Source organism: Camelina sativa, chromosome 12 (assembly GCF_030686135.1).
Source record: "Camelina sativa cultivar CO46 ecotype springtype chromosome 12, ASM3068613v1".
In the NCBI taxonomy this organism is placed as follows: domain Eukaryota; kingdom Viridiplantae; phylum Streptophyta; class Magnoliopsida; order Brassicales; family Brassicaceae; genus Camelina; species Camelina sativa.
In genome coordinates this window covers 3,866,212-3,882,328 of record NC_141891.1, presented here as the reverse complement: position 1 = coordinate 3,882,328, position 16,117 = coordinate 3,866,212, and the positions used below count along the sequence as shown (strand labels likewise).

At 34.6% G+C, this 16,117-nt stretch overlaps 2 protein-coding genes, 1 non-coding gene and 1 pseudogene across 4 annotated transcripts; 2 read left to right on the top strand and 2 right to left on the bottom strand.

Moving 5' to 3' along the window:
- Positions 1-81: 81 nt before the first annotated feature.
- On the top strand, positions 82-2,022 carry LOC104730028 (pentatricopeptide repeat-containing protein At4g32450, mitochondrial pseudogene; annotated as a pseudogene). Its single transcript, XR_015574430.1, has one exon. The product of XR_015574430.1 is annotated as a pentatricopeptide repeat-containing protein At4g32450, mitochondrial pseudogene (transcript).
- LOC104730027 (protein BIIDXI) lies at positions 1,974-4,521 on the bottom strand. The gene is made up of 3 exons (XM_010449081.3): positions 4,109-4,521; positions 2,855-3,352; positions 1,974-2,758 (listed from the first exon to the last, which is right to left on the bottom strand). The coding sequence occupies exons 1-3, from the start codon at positions 4,179-4,181 to the stop codon at positions 2,232-2,234; spliced, it is 1,098 nt and encodes a 365-aa protein (XP_010447383.1). The 5' UTR covers positions 4,182-4,521; the 3' UTR covers positions 1,974-2,231.
- Positions 4,522-10,431: 5,910 nt separating this feature from the next.
- On the bottom strand, positions 10,432-12,166 carry LOC104730026 (cytochrome b-c1 complex subunit 7-1, mitochondrial). The gene is made up of 4 exons (XM_010449080.3): positions 11,890-12,166; positions 11,589-11,746; positions 10,995-11,042; positions 10,432-10,741 (listed from the first exon to the last, which is right to left on the bottom strand). Exons 1-4 carry the CDS (start codon positions 11,981-11,983, stop codon positions 10,673-10,675), a joined length of 369 nt encoding a protein of 122 aa, XP_010447382.2. The 5' UTR covers positions 11,984-12,166; the 3' UTR covers positions 10,432-10,672.
- An 86-nt stretch (positions 12,167-12,252) lies between these two features.
- Positions 12,253-12,323, top strand: TRNAG-GCC (transfer RNA glycine (anticodon GCC)). Its single transcript has one exon. It is a non-coding gene; the product is annotated as a tRNA-Gly (tRNA).
- Positions 12,324-16,117: the final 3,794 nt, after the last annotated feature.

The window sequence follows — 16,117 nt, the reverse complement described above, 5'->3', positions numbered from 1 at the left end:
CCAAATCTCTCTGTTCCGGTCACAATTTAACAAAACTAGACAGTAATAATGCGAGTACTTTTGGTAGTTTACTTCACTCTTTCAATGAAGAAAAAAATAAAAAACAGAGCAAGCTTTGGCATTTATGACGAATTCGAGGGAATAAAGTTGGGTCCTTTTCTGCTCGAACCGGATCGATTCTGCATCCGGTTCGTTCCCCGGCGACAGTCAGCAGCCTCTCTCCACGCCAATGATATACACGTTGACGAGAGGTTCGCTTCTCCGCTCGACCCGTAAGCTAAGCTATTCTTCTTCTTCTTCTTCTTGTGTTTCCTACGATTCACTGAGATGTCTCCATCCTTTGTTGAGAAATCTGAGCACAGCTGCTCAAAGTTTGGGTTTTGGAAACCCTAATTACGGATATCCGATGGAACATTCTTCACATCACATTGGCGGCGATGTAAATGGTTTTAACGGTGGGTTTCACCAGAATTCATATGAGCAGAGCTTAAACCCACAAACTTGCCCTGTTTCTGGGCAGAATCCGAATAGGGTTTATCAAAACTGTTCCAACGGATACAATCAGAATCAGAATAGGAGTTATGGGGAAAGTAGTGATATTTTTAACCAGAGACAACAACATTGGCAAAGTAGTTATGGTACTGGTAATGGTGTTCTTCTACAAGAGCATAGTGGTCATAGCTCGTTGGAAGAATTGGATACGATTTGCAGAGAAGGGAAGGTGAAAGCTGCAGTTGAAATCATTAAATCATGGAGAAATGAGGGTTATTTTGTGGATTTGCAGAGACTTTTGTGGATAGCAGAGCTTTGTGGGGATGCACAAGCTTTACAAGAAGCCAAAGTTGTTCATGAGTTTATTACTTCTTCCGTTGGGATTTCAGATATCAGCGTCTACAACTTGATAATAGATATGTACTCTGGTTGTGGCTCTGTGGTAGATGCATTGACCGTTTTCAATAGTATGTTTGAGAGAAGCTTGGAAACATGGTGTGGTATTATAAGGTGTTTTGCAAAGAATGGGCTAGGGGAAGATGCCATTGATATGTTCTCTCGTTTTAAAGAAGAAGGGAACAGACCCGATGGTGAGATATTCAAAGAGATCTTCTTTGCGTGTGGTGTTGTTGGTGATATTAACGAGGGACTGTTGCACTTTGACTCGATGGTCAATGAGTTTGGATTTGTCCCTTCTATGGAACATTACGTGAGTCTTGTTAACATGTTGGCGGCACCTGGTTATTTAGATGAAGCCTTGAGTTTTGTTGAATCGATGGAACCACATGTCGATTTGTGGGAAGCACTAATGAATCTATCAAGAGTTCATGGGGATGTAATGCTTGGCGACCGGTGTCAAGATATGGTTGAGGAGCTTGATGCAAGTAGGCTGAACAGAGAGTCAGAGGCGGGTCTTGTACCGGTCAAATCATCAGACTTAAGAAAAGAAAGATTACAGAGAATGGCGAAAGAGCCAAAGCTTGGAATTGGACCTATGGCAGCTGGAGATATTTCTCGTCTAGAGAACAGAGAATATTATATGGCATTGAAGAGTTTACATGAGCATATGGTAGAAAGTGGATATGTACCCGAGTATAAAATTGCATTGCACGACGTGGACCAAGAGAGCAAAGCCGAAAACCTTTTTAATCATCATGAGAGACTCGCTTTCGTCTGGAAGTTTCTCAACTCTCCTGTGCGTTCTGAAATACGAGTCCTGAAAAATTTGCGTTCTTGCGTTGATTGCCATAACGCACTGAGGTTGATGTCGAAGATAGTAGGGAGAGTGTTGATTTCTCGAGATCCAAAAAGATATCACCATATGAAAGATGGTGTTTGCTCTTGTGGAGACTACTGGTAACATGTTTAACACACACAGAGGACCAAAACATATATATTTGGGGTTCGTATGGTTTTCTTGATTAATTTCATTAGTATTCTTTTGCAGAATGTTTTATGTTTCGCTATTCACAAATCAATGGTTCGTTTGTAACTTCATAAAAAATTTAATATTAAGATTGTCCAGAGTAACTCGAGTATTAACATTAACATATAAGTTAATGAACCAACTTGAAATCATAGACTTTATATTCCGACCAAAACAATCGCATACGAACGCCACTGCTCCGCCGAACCCTCCTGCTCAACTAGAGTGACCACCATTAAACAACAAACTTAAAATGAAAAACACAGTGTCGTCACTCTCATGTTTGCGTATACAACTCGCCGCCGCAACAAGCTCACGGCCTCCGAGCACTGAGAAGCTTAACGTCGTCGATCACAGGCCCACACAAGCTCGAGAAATCATCATTTCTCATAGCGTAAAACGTACTGTAGAACATAACTCTAGTCCGAACCGAGACAGCTACGAATCTCAGCGAAGCTCTCTTGAATCCTCCTTTCCCTTTCGACTCGTAAGGGACTTTGATCGTATCTTTTCCCGCGAAAGCCTCGACGATCATAGAACCAGCACATGCATTGCTTGCGTCTCCAACAGCGAATGAGAGTACGTACGTTTTCCCTGGGATGGTGCGGACAACTTGTGCAACAGCGCTCTCTTTACCAGCGACGAGTTCAACAGCACGACGGCCTTGAGGAACGGAGAAATGATCGGAGTCGAGGTATTTAACGGCTTTAAGAGACTCGACCATCCAACCAGGTAAAGGAGAGTGGTCGTCGATGGAGTTTGGTGGGATCAGAACACCAGAGGTTGTGTTTGGTAATACCCATGGACCTTCTTCGAATCCTCCGTTCTTTAGTATGTTCTCTGTAATAAAATTAAACCCCACAAGTTTTAGATATTTCCGTATTTGACCCATAAATATATTTTTGATCGAAATAAGACCCCAAAAAAAAAACTTACTGTTGGTGGGACGAGGAGGGAAAAGGGCCCTCATAGCAACACCATCAATGAGAGGTCCACAAGCGGGATCTTCCTCAACACCTGGGTTATGTATCACTATATCTGCGTAGTCACTTTGGGCTTTAAAAGCCCACGAATATAAATCCCAACCCGAGCTACTATACACGGTTTGAATCGGCATTACTGCATGGTGAGGAGCCACAGAAACGTTTAGACGCTCGTCTTGTGCGCATGTTCGAGCAGCGCTGAACGTGATCGAATAGTAAGACCCTTTTTTGACGCTGATTTTTTGTTTGATTGAGGCTTCGTTGCCTAGACGCACTGCAAATGCGCCTTTAGGCACGACAAGGATCATGTCTCCTTGTTTTTTCCCTGAGGGAATGTACTCGACGAATCCTGAGAGTTCCCAGTTTGGGATTGATGTTTTGTTGATCACTTGTGTTCCTTTCATGTCCGAGTGTCGTGGACCTAGTTCGAAGTCACCGTTTGGTAGTAGTCCTGTTTTGTTACCAACAACAACAACAAAAAAAAATTGTTAGGGTTCTGTTATGAGATTTGGTTTTTAAATTATGATTTGTGAAATTCCTATTTTTGTAATTCTATTTTGATTAATATATTGATCAACTTGAATTGTATTTTATTACATAAGGGTCGTTACGATAAACAACAATGATTCTTTTTTTGATAGGAAGATTAACAATGATTCTACTTAAACATGTACATTATTGGTTTTTGTTTAACATGGGAATGTTTCAATGAATAATTGATTTGTTATCTTAGAAGTTACATCTATGATTAAACAAGTGAGTGTATAATAATTGAGTAGAAAGCTGAACTATGAGATATTAATATTATTAAAAAAGTAAGAACATGTTACTGATGGGAAGGTGAGATATTAATAATTGAATGATGCATTTATTGACAAAACACCATGTGCATTTACAGATCTGTTTCGCCAAAGCATTTAAGATGTTCTTCAAGCTAGCTAGCTACTACGTAGGTCATTCTTTCATGATTTGTGGTGCAATATCAATGAATTGTTTTGATGATAAATCATACAAGTTGTAATTAAGAAGCTATGAATCAAGCTGTACAAATTTTCCAAAAAATGGATTTCTTTAATACTAGATTTGCTTTTGGAACTTAACTTGTATATGTATCTTTTTTGGGTTTGGGTTAATTATAATAGCCTTATATATATAGGAAATACAAGAATGCAAGATTTTGTATAAAGATAAAGAATGAAGGACATACCATCTTTGAAGCAAAAGGCAACGTAGAAGAATGAGTGAATTAGAAGAAGCACTATCACTCTCGTCTCTTTCATCTCTATTGAATTTTTTCTACCCCAATAATGTTATAAACTTTTAACCTTGAAAGTTGAAGGAGAGTGAGCGAGAGAAGGAATGTTTAGTGGGAGTGGAAGAGAACGAGGAGGAGAGTGCTCTTATATGCAAAGTTGTGCAACAAAAAGCCCCTTGTCTATATTTAAACTACGGCTTTGCCACTAGAGACTTGTGTCGGAACAACATTGGTCTTGTTTTTATATTCATCGTTCCTTGGAAATGGGTTACTTTTTTCTTAGAAGGTTTGACTAGTTAAATAAATAACACAGTCGAGTTTTTGTTTGATTGAATAATTAACGCAAATGAACAACAAGATTCATTGGTAATTCTAGTACTGCAAAGAGCATATATGATGATCGGTGTTGGACATGGGCTGCGCCCAACATGCCACTCGGCCCAACAAGACATGATAATTGCAATTCCGGCCCGACAAAATTGGTTGAAAGTCATTAATAATCCGTAAAGGGTAATCTCGGAAATTCACGATGGAAACCCTAGAAAACTCTCAGTCAACAGTCCACTATATAAAGAAACAGTACCCGTTGGGAATCATGATCAGACTGACGTACAATACTCCGAGAGCAATACTTTGCGTCTAAACACTTTGTTATTTTCTGTATAATTCCCGTTAGCTTCCGAGCTCATCGTGACTCACTTGTCAGTTCTCCTGTGAACTGACGAGCACGATCTTGACTCGTTTTAGTGACGACCTCACATCTTTATCGTTAATAAAAGAACAAACTTCACTCTTCCCCAAAAATCGATATTTATTTAGTTTTGTGCAATCCCCAGTACAAACAATCGGTAATCTAAAAAATCGTGATTCCATCATATAGTTGTAAATGACTCTTTATTTTTGTTACATAACCCAAAAAAAAGATTAAAGAGGAACAACTATGAGGGTATTACAGATCTAATTGCGATTTAGAAAATGATAATTATGTGAGTAATGGTAATATAATTGCGGGGATAAAGAGGACAAAAGCTGTGGGACAATGTGGTCTCTCACATGCCTTTTCACATTGGTTCTCGCATCGCCACACAAGATAAAGTTGCTTATGTTCTGAGTTATCATAGCGCATACACACAACGAATAATAGATTATTATTTAAAACACAACTCCGAATCAACGAAGCAGTTGTTTCAATAGCTTGATCTGTGTGCCAAATCCATAGCAAGGTATATGGCTCAAGGTTTTTTCATGGGTTTGGTCGGTAACTTTAGCGTTAATCCCGCAGTTGAAATTTAACTGTATTAGTGTCGTTAAACGCATCACATGAGCGCCAAAAATCTCAAGTGTAAAGTGTACACTATGCGGACTCTTTTCTAAATTTTTACTTAAATAATTTAAACAAATAATGGCCCTAGCTCTCCGATCTAAATTTTAAGTAGTCTTTTTCCAACCTTTATTTTTTTTTATCATGTGCTTTCTTAGATTTAGTCTGCACATTTGTCGGGTCAATAATCATCGATATTCTTGAGCCAAACTAAACAAAACCATATGATGAACATGATCAACATAATCACAGTTCGCAAATATCTAAGCATATTGGATTTTTGGAACATACCACTATGCAACCATCACTATATTACTAAAAGATAATAAAAATCGACTTTTTCGTTGTAATATATACTTATCATAATCTTTGGCCGGACTTGTAGCATAATGTGGGCTAAATGCATGTATATATCATTTACATATACCTTCGAAGGTATATGTTATCTCAGGGCCGGCTCAACTTTTTTTGGGACCTGGTACCCAATTTTTATTTTTTTCCCCAAAACTAAGGTTATAGTTGCAAAATTTCAAACTTAATGATCCTAAATTACAAAATATCTAAAATATAGGACCTAAAACCTTGAAGAAAAAAATTAAAAATTCAGGAGACATGGTGCAAAAGCACCTCTTGCACTGGATCAGCGCCGGCCCTGTGTTATCTTTATTAAATTACAAGATTATGAGGAAGTTGTACCAAAAAAATGGGGAACTAATTCGTAGTCAAACATATTCTGAAAAGGATTTATCCTTCGCTCGTCGTCAATTGCAAAATCTGATCCACAAACATATATAAATACGATATTAAAAGAAAATTGAAGAATAATCGGATTTTGTCTCTGCAGCGTCAGAATTAATGGATCGCTGCAAGAAAGGCCACCGACTCTCTTAGCGGTGCTTTTATTGCACAAATTTATTGTACTAAAAACATATTGCGTGCGTGTTTATAAATACATACACATGCACTGTTGCATCATATTATAAACTATAACATGCATTTGTTTGTAATATGGTTTATTTTCTGGGATAAAATTGTTGCTCGCATGTTCCATTAAGCAAAATCCATGTCTAAAATTTACGATCGATTGGAGTTGATGTCTAGTAATCATTTCTCGCATGTCACCACTCTCCACTCACCACTACTAGTATATCTAAACCGAAAATATTGTCTAAAATATAAGAGGAATAAGAAGAATTGTAAATACAAATGTGTGTGTATTTATGAGTTAAGTAGTCTAAAATTTAAGGTGGATGTATTAATCTCTGCGTTGGTGGTTAAACCTAAAATTTTGAGTTTCGGCCATAAAACCGGGGCCACATAGCCATGTAACTTTGGATTGATGTTACTGTCGTGGATTCATTATCAAATGATAATAGATACTACATGAGAAATTACTATAAAAAGATCTAGACATGCATGCATGGGAAAGTGGACCAACTTTTACTAAACGACATTTGACTATACTGTATATCGTCTTCTTGATTTGCAAAACTAATGTTTAGCTTAGTAGAATTCAAATTTCTAGCAACGCTATCTAATGCAACACATGAAATCACAGTTTTGACTTATGATGCTAGCTAGCTAAACGGGCAACGGCAATGTCATATCAACATCATCGCCGTTTTAGATTATCTTTACATGTGTTTAAAACATCAAGTATTTTTTTTTTTAGTAATAGTACTATAATTTGTTTAAGTAACCTATCTAGATTTTGAGGTTTGAGCCAATTGTTATAAGTACAATGTCACATCTTTTAGTTCAGAATCAATGCACCTGCATATAAAATCATTTTATTTGATTAAGAAGTTGTAAATAGTTAATTCAGGAGAGAGTAGAGAAGATATTGATAGAAAAGAATGAATAAAGATATTGTTAGAATGTAGCAAAATAACGGAGAAGACATCAAAGAAAAGGACAATACAGCCGTCAAAAGGATTCATATTTTCAAGAATTTGAAATTACTGAAAACTGGACTACCCTCGTGGAAGACACTTAAATGTGCATGTCTCACGCTGAATCTTTCTCTAATGTAGAATTTGAAGATGTCTATAAGTAATATGCATCTGCGTTTCTTCTGACGTAAGAAAAAATGTCTATGTTTCATCGACGAGAGTGTTGTCTAATAGTCCTAGATAGGTTACCTTACGTGATCGTGATGATTGTGGTTGTATCATTTATTGGCTATATTTTTAATGGAACCGTCGTTCAAAACGCAAAAATACGTAAATCTATATTAACATTTTTTAAGTACATTTTATGTTATGTCCTTTTAGTTTTATTTATTTAAAAAATTATTTATAATATTAATCTCTAAAAATTTCTAAAAATAACATTATTTCAAATTTTGTTTCCTAAATATTTTAAATTCCATTCTAATTAAAAAATGATAGTAATCAATATGGAAAAATAAACTATGATATATTTAACTACACATTCTGTTATGTTTTGAAGATATTATATATTTGAATACTTTGCAAACAAATAAAAAAATAATTTGATTCCCATTTTATTTTTCAAAACCTGTGAGCTTTGATTCTTAATGTAAGAAAAACTCTCATTGACATTTATTTAAATATTATAATTAAGATATATAAACTTAATAAAAATTTTAAATATTCGTAATATTTAAATTTTTTATTAAGTTTAAAATACTATATAATGTGGTTATATAGTATATGAGTTATAAAGAGGATATGTTGGAATTAATAAACTATTATTAATCTGTGATAACACGGGGTAAATCCTCATTTTATTATTTGTCAACACTACTAATATTAGAATATTTAACGTATAAAATCAAGTTGATTTAACTAAAATTGTATAAAATAATTAAATCATTAGGAAAAATGTGACTTAATCACAGCATATAAATTACTTATTATGTATTTAGATCCCTTATTTTTTGTTACAATAATTAAAAATCAAAATAGAACTTCAAACACTAAACAAAACAAACTAAATATAACAAACAAATGGTCATGAAGATGAAGTGTATTGCAGGTTAAAAAAATAATATAAATATTTATCTGCACAACAACTAGAAAATTTAGTTATTCCTCTATTTACAAAACATCCAATATTTAACAAATAGATACAACATAAATATAAATTATAATAAAAATTATATACCTGCGATGTACCGCGAGTTAAAATCTAGTTGTTTGATAAAAATTAAAATATATTGTATTTTTGTCTATACTGTATCTTTAATTTAGATACTCGAATTATTTGTATATCCTATTTCCAATCTAAAAATAGGTGTGGATTCACCAGTGTCACTAATAATTAAAAATCATCAAAGTGGAAAAAATTACGAAATGCTGATCATTTCATTAAATTTGAAACCAAATAACATTTAAAATTTACAAGCTAATTTTGATTTACGAATATTGATCTCAATCAAATTAACAAAAGACAAGTCAGGCTGAGTCAATGAATCACATGCAACCGACTTTTAATGGTCGACCCTCAGGTAAGTACACAGCGAAGTAAATTATTTGTTTGTGTCTAAAAAGAAACATCCAAGTTTAAACAAATTAATTAATTAATGGAAGAGCCAAAAAAAAATTAAAAATCCAAACTATGAAAGGAACCAATCTCTAAAACCAATATCGTAACTGACCCATTTTCATAAATCACACCTGTCACTGTCAGTAATACGTATCCACCTTGTGTTGTGTACAACTTTAATTTTCACTTCCCATGGACCATTCATGATCCAGTCGAATGTTCTGTCTTACAACACATATTCTTGGTTTCAAAGTATTGGATAAGTAAAAATCCCAAACTTATTTCGAGATCCACAGAATTCGATGCACCTAATGTGATAAATACAACGCAATTGATCCAACTCTATATATATATATATATAGTGCTCAGTCACTAAACATCATGATCAATCATACGTTTGGATGCCACAATATTCATAATATCATATGCTGCCTGTATTAAAGCCCTCACATTAGCTTAGAATTCGAACAAAAATAACCTCATGGAGAAAAAATTATTTTTAGGGGATAAAATCGAGGCTCATCTAACATTTGTGGCTAAACGAAGTGATCTAAAAGAAAAGGAGAGAGGAGACAGAGAGGGAGATGGGTAACTAAAGAAGAGATCTGCGCCTGAATCTATTAAACACTTATGTCCCAGTCTACGCACTCACATGCATATGTTCTTTTCTGTATATTTTTTATGAACTATATACATAACATGGGTCTCTCTATCATATGAATGATTTACATCCTGTCGATAATATATACTAATAAGATTGTTTTTGAAATCTTAAGTTTCATTTCCCGATATGTCCAAACTCAGCTGGATCTCTCTCTCTTTTCTTACACTCGCCGGTCCTCGCAAGCAAAATTTGCATGTACTCGTCGATAATGTGTGAACTCAACGTAAGAACATTTTGTTCGAATATGTTCGTAGGCCCCAGACCGATCTTGTAATAATCTGTATAACAAAGTCTACAGATGTTTGAATTAGAATATGTGTCAATGAAAACTGTTGACTTTTGTGAATGGGGATCATCTAAAACCAACGGTGTTCTAAGGAACTTGTAGATTGAATTTTGCAGATTTCATTGCATAACATTTATATTCATTAATCCATAATTTGACCAACCAATCAACCCTTTTATTATACTATGAAAACAACATATGAGAAGTGATAACTATTTGTTTTGTGTATAACTAACCTGACAATCAGACTGCTATATACCAAATTCTACGAAATATATCACTTTCTAGTGCATCATTAGACAAGTAGACAACACACTCATACCATAGACTTGGACCGTTCAACGACTAGCTTTAACGGTGCCTAATAAAACCATAACTCTCCCATTAATTTCTCACATGTAATTGTCAATGCAAAAGTGTATAGGGCAACATGGTTTAACCAGATGATCAAGAGTATGGAATCATGACACATAACAAAACGGAAGAATAGAACATTAAAGCAAACCACAAAAATAATAATCATTGAAACAGACTTGAGTTGCGTTGTCGATTTTATTCAAGCCACCAAACGCGGAAAATGTAACTTAACAACATATCCATTTAGGAGAACTATCACGGATTTATGCTTTTTCAAGCTTTGTTCGAAAACTGAGTACCAAATGATAAATGTAATCCATTTCGCGATTTATGCAGAGAAGCAGCGTTGACCACAAGAAGAAGAGGAAAAAAGAATGCTTATGGGAGTGTGCGCTGGTATAGTGGTAGAGCTCCCAAGGCCTCTCGTTCCTTACTTTCCCTCTCAACCTGCAAAGCACAACAAGAAGTCAGTGATGATAATAAAGACGATGGTCTATCCTTACAGAAAAGTTATGCATCTTAAAGTTTTAATCATTGTTTCCAGCGGTCTGCAACATATTGATGTCAAACGAGCATGCATGTCAAGTCATAGTTTAAGGAGGAATAGAAGATGCTCAAACGACACTAAATTGCTGTTTGATTACTCCTACCCCAGAGGCAGATAATGATTTAGAGATAATTTCATCAAAAAGAGACTTACAAGGGCCAGCATATCCTGAAGATAACCACGGAATGGGGTCTGCATCGCCTGTATGTGATGTAAGAAGCATCAAATAAGAAAGTTAGAAAAAGAAAATCAAAAAGAATGCCTTACAGATACCCTTTTTTGTAGCTTAATACATTGTAAACCAAAGCCACTGTCTTAAACCATACAGTAATACAATAGTATAAATGCAAAACACCACATTAAGAAAGTAAAAAAAATGTAACAAGGAAACAACCTTTCTATCAATCCCAAAATTCAAATAAACTCTAGCAAGTATCAAAAGCAGAGTAAACAAACACAGTAACGCGAGAGTGAAGCATAGAATATGCATAAACTAGTTTACAAACATCTAAGCTCCAAAGTAATATATTCAGGATGATCAAGGTTCAAAAAAACTTTCAACATGAACTCTCCAAACACTATCAGAAGACAAAACTGAATCCAAAACTCAATGCGACGCTTGTAGCCTAACATTGAATCAATATTTAAGCTCAATTTCCTGAGTTACCTAACATTCAAATCCAATCCTCTAACAACATCAGAGAAACCAAAAAAAAAAAAAAAAGAGACAATGAAGAATAACAATACCTGAAGATCCTTGGGGAGGTACTCGTGCTTCATGGAGAGGTCCATGGCACGCTTGAGACGCTGATTACGAGCATCGACGACTTCCCTGGGCAATCTGTTCATAGCCTCTTTGATGTCCATGCTGTAATACTGATCGTACAGATCATCGTACCTAAGACCTAAAATCATTCCATACCATAATAACAAAAGACAATCAAAAGCAGATTTAGATTCAATCCTGAACTAGCCTCCTCATTTGAAAAACAACAAATTCAGATTCAGAAATTAGGGTTATCGATCGAAAGAGAGAGGGAGATCTAACCGTATCTGCGGAGACGAGTAGATATGGCTTTCATATGCATACGAGCGAGGAAGTTCTTCTTTGGATCGATGAACGCTTTCAAAAACGACGACATTTTTTTTCTCAATCTCTCCGATTGGGAAATTTCAGGTTTCTCTTGTTGTTGTGTGGTGAGGCTAATCGAAAAGAGACGAAGCTGCTGGGAGAAAGAGAGACTGGGGCAAATTTACAACGCTGATGAAACGACGTTGTGTTGATTTGGGGCTTTTATTGGGCCTCAAGTGGCCCAGTTACGCTTATTAAAATTGCTTATTTTTCTGGGGCTGCGTATTTTATATTTTGTTGTGAAGTATTGTGATTTCTTATTTCTGATTGTTCAACGAAGCACCAGTGGTCTAGTGGTAGAATAGTACCCTGCCACGGTACAGACCCGGGTTCGATTCCCGGCTGGTGCACATTTTTGTCTTTTTAACTTTTTTTTTTTTTTCAACTTGCCTTTCAATATCTTTGGCTCTTGCGGCACTCTTTGGACCAATCTCTAGACAGTTGATTCAGGTTTCTTTTTTATATATAATAAAGTTGATTCAGGTTTGGTAGTGATGTTACCGGCCGAGGTTGTTTGCAAACCAAGTTTAGTTTGGGTTTAATAGTGTAATCTGAGATTACTAATCTCCATGACTCCATCCGATGAATTTAAGACTTGGGCTAAATTTAATTAAAAATCATTGTAACTCATTTGAATGTGTATGTATAGAGTGATACATAAAGCTAGTTGTATGTATAAATCGTAATTAAATAAACCCTAAAAAATGATAGTAGTTGTGTGAAAAAGGGAGTTTAATTTAATACATGGAATCAAGTGTACTGTGAGATGATAATCTAGTTATATAGATATGTTATAATCAAGTATATATATAATTGTAACTTTATTCTAAACGAATTGGATTGCGGCTAACATTTTTACTCTAAACGAATGATAGTATTTCAAGATTTAACTTAAAACACCATTGAGAGTTTGGAAGGCATGTTTTTGTCTTCTTATGATTAACTATCTCATAGTATCATCTCAAGTTGCAAATATAATATAAACGTTATGATCTGGTATTGCACAAAAATATCGCAAATCATGTTCCCACTTTCTTGACAAAGCATTCCAAAAGTTTAAATAGTCTCTTGTCCTTCTCTAAACAACATTTAACTAAGGTTAGGTTGAAGAGATTTATCATGCATGCAGGTACTCGGTTTAGTTTGAGATTTTTATTTTGTTTGATGGGATTTTAGATCACGACCCATATCCTAATTGCTATTTTTTTAACAATGAAGTAGTCGTCGGGAAAATACGAAGCAGATAATGCAAAGATAATTTTTATTTATTTCCTGCTTACATCATCCATTATCGTAAAATATGAGTTCTAAAGTTTACTAGCTTCTTGATGAGTTCATTATGTTTAATAATGCCAACTATAAATTTTAAAAGCTTACATTTATCAATTTTTGTTTCTAAAGACAGCAATAATTCCAGCTAGAGTAACTACCCGTTCTAAAAATCGTATAAAACAGTTATAGCTTAATTAATTAACAAATTACATAAGATTATGGTATCACGGATGGTGTATAAAACAGTTATAGCTTAATTAATTGACAAATTACATAAGATTATGGTATCACGGATGCTATCACGGTGGTGTTAGAGAACGCTCTCAAGTTTTAGAACATATGGATTGAAAAATTTTAAATGTCCTTAACTAGAACTGATTTTTTTATATGCTATTCGCTAATTATGCTAAACTGCTTTCACAACACATGGTTTTGGTATCACAAAAGCAAATTATTCAGTAATTGTATGATAATACTTATTCTTAATTAAGTAATTAACCTCACATTTGCCTTCGGCTTAATTGGCCCTTTTCAGCCGTCTATGTTTTCTTTGTTAAACGGGAATTCACATTTAAATATAAATTTTGTACGACCTCAGACAAATTATTGTCTTATTATATTGATATAGATAGAAGTTATATTTATATAAGATTTGGTTCTTTTACTTTTACACAATATTCCAATTCCTAATTGTTTGATAGTGAGGTTCATATAAATATTACATTGAAAAAGTATAATAAAAAATATGTGTGCTGATGCAAATTGGCATAATTTATTGATATAAACAACACTTTATAGATCATTAAGAAATGGAACTATATCAACACTTAAGTTGTTTTTGTTTAGAATGATTGTGGACTTTGATTTGATTATTAGTTCTTTACAAACAAAGAGAAAAAAAAAAAAACAGATATTTTGGATATAATGTTTTAGGTTCTCAAAGATGGGAATATCCCATCAGTCTAAATGCTGGGAAACAAACTAATTTGTAAGAAAAGAAAATATATATTCCAACTTTGATTCCTTCTTATCCCACTCTTCCTTGATTAAATCTCTTAAAGCTACAAAATATAATTTATACCATTTTTTTGGACCAATGTTTAAAAACTATCAAAATATATTTAAAAATATCACTACCAAGAATTTGGGAGACCAATGAAGATAAACATTTTTCCCTTCAAATAAAGTTAATGATGGTTAGCAATTTGTATCTTATATCTTTAAAACAAAAACATATGGTGATTGTATTTTACAAACAATGAAACAATGCCAAAATTTATGGTATTTTTTCAATCCCCACAAATATGATCTAGTTTCGACATCTCAAGACTCAAAAGGTCTTTAGTTTGTTAAAGTAAGAAGAAACAATACTTGAGTTGAGTGTCTATAACATGTTGATACAGTGTGGCAAAGTTCTCTGAACTTGTGATATAGAATGTGTAAATTTATGGACAATGAACACTAATCTACGTACTGAAGAACAAGGAGCTCTAAGTTTGTGACTACTAGTCTACTACGTAGTATACTTTGTTATTATTAAGGCGAAATTTGGTGTTTGTTTACAAATTTCCTTTGCTATCCTCAAAGCTTCCAAGACATACAATATGTATAGAGAACCAATGACTTAGTCGCATATATGTTCATATATTTATGTAATACGTACATATAATCTTTTTTTTGATAAAGATAATACACATAATCTCATAGCCAATTGTTAGAGGAAAACATAAAAATAGCCGTGTAAGAAAAGTTACCGTATATAACATTGACATAATTCTAAAAAATTGGTGATAGACCTAACCATGGTTCATATACAATTGAGAACATTGAGAAAAGTTTTTTTAGCATTTACCATTTCAATTTTCTTGTCAAAATCACAATCGATACAAGAAATTGTAGTATCTTTTGCCAGGTGTTCTTAACTCATAATGTAAGTTACAACGGACCGTAACTTTCAAGTGATTCGAGATCAGAAAAGATCCTTCTCAAAAAAGCTTTGATAAATCAACGTTCATAAATTATTCAATTTCGAACACATAAGTTAACCTTACTTTCTTTTGGCTCTTCGGTTTCACTCCTAGCCAAAAGAATCCCTCTAATAATGTAATTGATGATTGTGATTTGTGACAAAAATAATAATATATAGTACGATAGTAGTAAATATTGTGAACTTCTAAATTAATTCTAGATGAGCTAAACAAAAATATCGATTAGCCTTTATAGTCTATATTTGTTCAAAAAAAAAAAAAAGTCTTTACAGTCTAGATAGTTTTTAATTGGGACGAATTTGTAAAAAAAAAACGTTTTTCTCTCCCAGACACAACTATCGAGAACATCCCCCAAACCTCTCCTTCCGACGCCGGTGAAGCTTTTGCTCGCCGGCGTCGGGATCCAATCGGCCCTTCACCTGCTCAGTTCTTCTCTGGCCTCCTTTATTTGCTTTATTTCAAGGTTTTTCTTCAATTTTCCCATTTTTAAAACTTTATCAAACCCTAATAAAAATTACCCCCGATCCAAGCCTTGACCATCGCTTGCCCCCGCCGTGCTACCGCTCACCAAAGAGTCTCTCTTCGCAATTCTCGGGAAACCAATTGATTCATCCCTCTCTACGGCAATCCATCGTGAGTCTAGGATTTTTCCCAATGGACCTAGATCTCATCGTCAATCTAAACCGAAGGAACCAGTTGTTTCCACCGCTCTGTCACTCACCGGAGATGCTTCCTTCTCTGTTTCTTCCGGGCAACTGCCTCAGTCTCTGCTCATCTTTGCAATCGGTCCAAAATCTAGGATTCTCCCCAGTGGACTTAGATATCAATGACGACCCCTGCTGCGGCCAACATGTTAACCCGCTGAACTCTCACTCACAGGAGAA

Coding starts and splice junctions, on each gene's coding strand:
- LOC104730027 (XM_010449081.3), bottom strand. CDS start 4,181: ATGAAAGAGACGAGAGTGATAGTGCTTCTTCTAATTCACTCATTCTTC. Junction 3,353..4,108: donor TGCCTTTTGCTTCAAAGATG/GTATGTCCTTCA, acceptor GTAACAAAACAG/GACTACTACCAAACGGTGAC. Junction 2,759..2,854: donor CCCTCCTCGTCCCACCAACA/GTAAGTTTTTTT, acceptor ATTTTATTACAG/AGAACATACTAAAGAACGGA.
- LOC104730026 (XM_010449080.3), bottom strand. CDS start 11,983: ATGTCGTCGTTTTTGAAAGCGTTCATCGATCCAAAGAAGAACTTCCTC. Junction 11,747..11,889: donor TACTCGTCTCCGCAGATACG/GTTAGATCTCCC, acceptor GAATGATTTTAG/GTCTTAGGTACGATGATCTG. Junction 10,742..10,994: donor TTCAGGATATGCTGGCCCTT/GTAAGTCTCTTT, acceptor TGTGCTTTGCAG/GTTGAGAGGGAAAGTAAGGA.